Here is a 7,885-nt window from a genome sequence, read left to right as displayed (position 1 = left end):
ACACACATATGAAGACCTATATATATATATATATAACCAATCCCCTAACTCTTTGCATTAGATTATTTAAGTCCTAGAGTATATTAAAGTGCCAATTTATTCCTCCTGTTCTTTAAATATAGGCCGAAATAGTCCCAAATTCTTTATAGGGGGTACTATTTCAAGCCTCATTAAAAGAGTCTGGGGGACAATAAAAATGAATGCATGACAAAATTAGGACAAAAAAATTATGGAATAATTATATTAGAGATATGATCAAGGTGGTATGTATTGAAAACAAGGTAATTTGGAATAGACAAGCGATTTGGACATATACAATAAAGGGCAGATAATTCACACATAAGATGAGTGGATAAATTAATTTCAAAGGATTAAAAAGAATAAAGGATAGACTGAACATTACATGGATATGAGTTGGTCAAAATGATTTAAGAGGAATAGGTTAAGCATACCAGACAAAAAAAGCAACAAAACTGAATTTAAAACGAGGATTCACAGAGCTAACTTCAGCAATTGGAAAGATGATGATGATAATGTTCAAGAGAAACTGGTGCTGTACAAAATGAAAATACATCACTCATTACCCGTAAGGCATAATATTATGAACCAACTATAAATCTGACACATGGTATAAAAATCAATTAACTGAAAACAATCAGACCTACCTTTAAAACAACCAAAATAAGTTATTCTACAAAATGCAACATCTAGAGCATGAACAAAACAAAAGGCATCAGGCATAATGACGTGTGATGAATTAAATAAATGAAAAAACAAAATAGAAAAAAAATCTAATAATATCTTGGTGCTACTAAATTATGAATAATAAAGAATACCTTCTCAAACGCAATAATTAAATTGTCCCGCGCTGTTGAGAAAGGATTATCCACAGCCAAACTACGAAAATACCGGTACGTGGTAACGAAGTCATCATTTGAGTATGACGCCAAAATAGCCAGCTGAAAAAAATGAAGTTCCCAAATAGTGTAATTTAAACAACAAATGACAATCAATCATACAACAGAACAGATAAGCCATTCATGAATTATAAACTAACCTGATGATGTGGATTGCCACTTGAAGGGCAGAGGGAAGCTGCTTGCATATAATAACTAGAAGCAGCAGCAAATTCACGAACAACAGAGTCTCCCTCCCCATACATGCCTTTATAACGAGCAAGATCCCCCAGATATATTAAACAACGATGACTAGACAATTGTCCTTTCTTCATGTCAGCTGATTTTTTTTCATCTTTTGATAGAGTATTTTGGCTCTCAGGGCCCTCATAAAAGTATCCCAAAGGTAAACCATATTTTGCCTGGATCTTAATTATGAGGTCATGGTAAAATCCAGTTGATTCTGAAAGAAAACTTTTGAAAGCAGATCGAATTTTCTTAATACGATCGGGTCTTGCGGGACTTCGCCCACCTTGGGTTGCAGTTAATCCTGTAGACTTGGCAGCATTGATGTGCAATCTGAACTCCTCAATTCTTCTGTAGTGCAACTGCCAAAGCATAAACTCTACCTCATGTTTCTCCGAAAATTCATGATCTTCAAGGATAATGGCTTCATAATTTTCACGCATTTGGAGCCACACATTAGGATCTGATGGAATTTTGGCTTGCGCTGACTTCCGCAAGCCATTTTCTAATTCAATATTCTGGGGAAAAGCATTTATTTCATTTAACCATATTGACAAAAAAAAAATTGTGTAATACAAGCAAATGAAACTCTCTCAAGTCAAGCCAATCAACAAAGAAAAAGTATGAAGAATATGAAGTTTGGATAAAAAGGTATCTCTCAAAGAATCAATGAATAAGGCCTTATAATAATGAAAATAAAAAACGTGGGAAAGAGATAAGAACAATGAAATTACATAATAAAAAAAATTTAGGGTTTTTTATTTGCAACTTGTTTTCACGGTACAGAATGTTAAGCATAGGAAGCAAAGAAACTGTCTAATAAAAGGCTGAACAATTGACATGGCATTATTATATAAAAGAATTTAATGTAGTGAAAATTAAGCTGGAAAAGTTCGGTGTCCATTTTATGTCCTAAAAAGAGTTAGCTGGCTACACAAACTATCTCTTCAATATTATGTCCTATCAATGGCTACATACAACTGTCATACAAAAAAAAAAAGCCTTCTTAATTAAAGCACACAATGATTATTCAATATGATGATAGTCACATAAAAGAAAAGATTAACTAACTAGCTAACTGAGTGAAAGGCGATTGAGCCCCAAATAGTTGTGACAACACTAATGATTGAGAAGAGGATTGAGAGAAGACAAACTGGTTGAAGCAGGCTATATGGTTCGATCAAAACATAATGGAAAATCAAAACTAAATAACAATTACAGCCATTCCTTCATAGACATCATTTAGATAACAAGAATAAATAAAAAAAACAAAACTGAAAGCAATATCTTACATTTTGACTTACAAAAAATACAGCATAGATGCTTAGATAAGACTAAATAAACATGACCATATAAATTCTTATACAGATACTAAGAAAAACTCTAGCACTGCTGTATTTCAGTAAAGTTGTTCAGGGTTCCATATGAAATTTAGCTGCTCACAAACTACTACAGAATTAGTAAGAATACCATTGAAGATATAAGAATACCAAGTAATAGTTATTTCAGTTATTGAGCCAATTTAAAATTTCAATGAAGTACATCTATAAGGAGAAAATTTTGCATATTGGCACAAAACAAATAGTCCAGGATCTCTGCCATGAAGTTATAATCTAAAGACCCCCGAAACAAGTTGCTAATCCAAATTTTGTAAACAGAAAGAACTATAACTTCTAGATAACTTTACAAAACCATGAGCTTAAAATGAAGCGTCACTAGTTATTGCCATGCAGAAGAACAATGAAACTTGAATAGCAATTTATGGAAAATTTCTCAGGAATAATTGTCCATAAAATTAAGAACAAAATTGATAAAATTCATTTACGGCAGATTCAATCATGAAAAAAAAAAATTACCTTTTTGAAGAGACGTTGTGCAAGCTCCTGTGAAGAGGGAGCGGACGAGCTATCCATTGGAACAGTCATCATCCATCAAACAAGTAAATTGCAAATATCTGAAAAACAGAAAATCCACATAAACTTTTAACCCTACTACGCTAATAAATCCCGTTATCCCCAAAAATCTGCCAATTAATCCGATCTTAAAACTCAATCTCGCATCTCACCACCATCAATCTCCCTCAACAAGACTAAACACAACTCCCTCATATTCCTACCCCAAACCCTAGCCCTAATTGCAAACCCACCCCAAAATATCCACGATCTCCCGCCGTACTCAACGACCAGAAACGAAACCTAAGATTGATAGAAACCAATCGCTGACCCCAATCAATGAAAAAAACCAATCACACAAGCCTTCACTCGCATAAAATATCGCACAGATTAGATGGATCTTGAACAGATCGCTCCAACAAAAAACCCAAAAAGGGATTTAACTTTAGGTCAATTTCTGAAAATACAGATCTGAAACCAAACAAAGCGAAGAAGAAGATAAGAAATCGAACATAATAACGTACCTTCTCAACGTGATCGATCCAAGTCAAGATTCTGAAAACAGAGAAACGAAGGAAGACGCAGAAGAGAAAAATAAGGCCACAAACTGCCGGGACTTGCTTGCCGTCAAAGAATGGCGGACGGTAAATATAATGCATATATATATATACATACATATAAACATTTATTATATTAATTAAACATAAATATTAAATATTTTATATTTCACGTACGCTTTACAATGAAATATGATAAAAATACCACAATTTATTTCCTTAATTTCAATTTTGACATTTGCATAATGTTTATTTTGAGCCATGAAGGAACTTTATAGGCGGTGAATATCAAACGTGTGGAAGACTTCAACTTTTTTCAATTTTTTTTGGAGTGTTTTTCAAAGGACAAGAAAATCATGTGATAATGAAATAATTAGATGATGTTGAATTCTTTATAACGCTTAGAATAATTTATAGCATTATATTTTATTTTTATTTAAGTGTATTGAATTTGAATTTGTCCCGTGAGACATGCTCAATGGTCAGAATGATAAGAACGCATAAGAAATAGAAATAAAAAAGCACACATTGGATTTGGCCGGGGCGAAACTCGAGTATTCTCGAGCTCCGTGATCTATTTTATATATTAAAAATAGATGTTGTAAGAGAAAATGAGAGAGTTTTCCCATTAAAGTATAGTTTTTGTAAGGATCTAAAAACCCCGATACATGCTATGGACCGCTATTTATAGGAGATAAGCTATTGTCATGTCTTTTCGTATTTGTAACTGAATCTGGTACCTGTTCATCTAGCTTGGACATTTTGCTCAATAGGTTCTTGGGTCGGCCGACCAAGCTGACGTCGATTGGCTACTTTGCTTGGTGACAGTCGGTTTGCTTGATTATAGTCTTTTGGTGATTTCTTGAGATCTTTGGGAGAGTTGTAAAGAGTAGGAAGTGTAAACTAACAGAACTTATGTAAACTAACAGAACTTAAGCGGGTCTAAAGCTTGTTCGTGTTCAACTCATTCGAATTATTTTAATTTGTGTTCGGCTCGTTGTTGAAATGAATCGTGTTATGTTTGACTCGATTCAAAGATATTTGTTTAAAGTTAGCTCATGTTTATTTTTATCTTAAAATTTTCCATTGTCACGTTTGCACGGCCTGAATGCTAAGTAAAGCTAAAGTCTGTAATAAATGTGAGGAGAGTGAGGATTCATTATTTATAAAGCTTATGTTCGGTGTGTTTTGTAAGGGAGAGTGCGGGAGAACCAAGTGGCTGGAGAGGGATAGGTTTTGATTTTTTTCAGGAACATTTTTTTCTATTAATTACTTACATACCACCTAAGTCTTATTTATTTACATATCCAACACAAAATATTTATTTTCATTTACAATGCTTATTAAGTTTTTTAAAAGATTAATAAAATATAATAAATTTTTTTTAATATATAAATATTATTTTAATATTATATATTTATTATTTAATTAATTGGAGCCGAATCGAGCTGAACATGAACGAACAAACCTTGGTTCATGTTCGACTAGTTTATAAATCGAACTTAAAGAACTTGTTCGTGTTTAGCTCATTTCATCAACGAACGAATCAAACACGAGCTTCTTAGTGAGCCGAGAATAAGCTGTGTGAAAAACAAATTTTTTTTTGATAGCCCTAGTTGGTTATTTGGGTTGTCAGACTGGCTTCCGGTCACTCTTCATGCCTATAGTTGGTCACCAGCCCTTCGACTGGTTAGCAGCTAGTTAGTTGGTAGTTTTTCAACTGGTTGACTTCATGAGTACTTTTAGTATTTCACGAGAGTGATGATTTTTGTTTTACTTGCTTTAATTTGGACTGCTAGACTGCCTAAGGATTCATGAAGATTATTTTGGGGTGTACATACTAAATTCTTCAAGTTTCTTGCACTCTGAAAGCGACAATTATGATATGTTTATTGTCAAGATCAAGGCCTGTCAAGCTGCCTCTACTGCCCAGACAACGTCTGAGAGTGACCCAGAGGCAGTATCTCAGTGGAAGTACAATGCAGGGAAGGGAAGGAGCTGGTTGCTACATTGACTCCTCCATCCCCTCTTTCCTTTTAATGAAGGAGGAAGGGTTAGACTAGGTTCCCTAAGAGAGCTAAGGGGCCAAGATTTGGAATTCTTCTGACGGTTGGTATACAGCCATTGGCCGGGAGATGGACTGGTAAGGTGCTTCATCGTTGGATGAAGTCTACCCGTCCATCTTTGAAGAGGTGATATGGTCAGGTGCATTTGCTAAGCCTCTTTGGGCGCTTGAGTGACCAGGACTGTACGAGAAGGCTGATAGATACCATCTGAAGGCATGGGAGGCTTCCCACCTCCAGTCGATGGCCTTGGATTGAGCCAAGATGAAATGGGCCGCTACATAGGAAAGTGTGAGACCTCGACCAGACTTGCTAAGAAGTTTGAGAAGCAAGTCATGATAACACAAAGAAATTATAACAACATAGGAGATTGCTACTCTTTTGGATCTCATGTCGATCATCGAGGTAGGGAACCAGGAGCTAAAAGCATAGATAGCTACGATAAAGACTGAGGAGGAGTTTTTAGAGATACTCCCTTCCCACCCGAGGCAGGAAAAGATTCTAAGTGAACAACTTCGAGTCTACATCATCACAATAATCAACATATTCATTTGGTGGGGCCTGATCTACCCAAATTTTGCAGACTTAGATGAATTTATTGTTCTTTATAACAGTTTTGAGGGGTCTTCTTAAGACTAATTAGATGTCAAAGGCAAGTCGTTTTCCTAATACTTACATAGATTTTTTTTAGAAAAAAACTTTTGAAAATGAAATCTTTTGCATACATATAATACCTCTATATTTTGTTTAATTTGAAATGAATGAAGCTTTTAAGTCATTTTTCCTTACCTTTGCTGCTTTTATTATTTTACTTTTACTGCATTGTTTTATTATGATAACATCTAGGTGATGGATGTTTGTGTTGGTTGATGATTTGGACTTTGGGAAAAATCATTGGTTCTTTTGTGATTTTCCAATGCATGGTCTACACATCTTGCTAAGACTTAGGCAGATCTTATCACTGCTTTCGTGAGTGTAACCACTGAGACTCGCTACAGAGGTGATTTATGTCTTACCCTTCACGAAGCTCATTGTTATGGGACAGGTAACCACCTTCAAAGCTTGATCTATGTTAAGTTTTGAGATTGGCTTTTTTATGCTTGGCGTTGTGGGTCAGATTTGTTGTTAAGAGGCCAATCAGGCGTTTATATCGTCACTATTGATCATTTTTTAATTTTCTACCAACTAGATGCCTGGATCGTGTCTTACACTTTTCAAGATCTCAATCACTATTTCAGATGATCGCCTCAGTCGACCCGCACATTTTGCTAAGACTTAGGCGGATCATGTAGTTGCCTTAACGTGGCTAGTTGTCAAGACCAGCTACTGGAGTGATTTATGACTTACCCTTCGAGTAGCTTATCGCTACTGAGTAGGGAAGCACCTCTAGAGATTTATATAATTCAAGCTTTGAGATGAATTATGTACCACAAGTACCAAAAATATGTAAGAAGAGATACTTCTTGATCTGGTCTATCTAGATGTTAAAATTTATTGTGAGAACATGTAAGAACCGGGTCAGTATTGTCTCAGTCAACAATTGGAAAGAATCACATTAGATTGTATGAATGAGAATGTAATTCATATGATTTAGTGCAAATAAATAGGAAAATAATCTTTGAAGAGTGTAGAGTTAGAGGACTTTAAAGTGACAGGTTAAAGCCCCCAACTTGTTTTATTGTTTTAAGTTCTGATACGAGATGTTAGCCCCCGGGTGAAGGGAATCGAGGGAACTCTAAAGTGAGAGCTAGTATCTTCCCTGCCTAGCCGGTCTTCAGAACTATTCAAACTTTAAATTAGCCAATGTTATTTATAGCATCCCTGGTAAGGGTAAATAATAGTATTGCTCATATTTGACACAGCACAATTTGCATACTTCCACAACTGAAATCCTATACTTATTTCTGACTCATGATAAAGAGAAAGATATTTTCATATTAAGTACTTTTCTTTTACATAAACTCAAGTTATCTTTAGAAGTTGTTATTGTTTTGTCAAAATCTCAAAAATACCAAAAAGATTTGAGTTTTAATTACTATAAAAATATATATAGTTTAAGTAATTGTCTTTTTGAAATAGAAAATTTGTTGATCAATAGTGCATATTGTGAATTTTCCTGTGAGTTTAATATTCAGATCTTAATCAAAAAGTTGTATATTACTTGATAACGATACGTATACTTGCGTAGTATCTTAATATATATATATATAGCCTTAATTTTTGCCGCTCAA

At 34.5% G+C, this 7,885-nt stretch overlaps 1 protein-coding gene across 1 annotated transcript in view; it reads right to left on the bottom strand.

The window, feature by feature from the left end:
* LOC110024005 (protein SMG7) overlaps positions 1-3,665 on the bottom strand; it is a 9,768-nt gene extending 6,103 nt beyond the window's left edge. The window contains exons 1-4 of the mRNA XM_020723709.1: positions 3,559-3,665; positions 2,999-3,096; positions 1,058-1,660; positions 837-959 (exon numbers count right to left, since the gene is read on the bottom strand). Of these exons, the coding sequence (XP_020579368.1) occupies positions 837-959; positions 1,058-1,660; positions 2,999-3,070 (798 nt within the window). The 5' untranslated portion in view covers positions 3,071-3,096; positions 3,559-3,665. The remainder of the gene's footprint in view (positions 1-836; positions 960-1,057; positions 1,661-2,998; positions 3,097-3,558) is intronic.
* Positions 3,666-7,885: the final 4,220 nt, after the last annotated feature.

Source organism: Phalaenopsis equestris, unplaced genomic scaffold (genome assembly GCF_001263595.1).
Source record: "Phalaenopsis equestris unplaced genomic scaffold, ASM126359v1 Scaffold000240, whole genome shotgun sequence".
In the NCBI taxonomy this organism is placed as follows: Eukaryota; Viridiplantae; Streptophyta; class Magnoliopsida; order Asparagales; family Orchidaceae; genus Phalaenopsis; species Phalaenopsis equestris.
The sequence above is the reverse complement of the archived record's forward strand: the minus strand, read 5'-3'. Positions and strand labels throughout refer to the sequence as shown.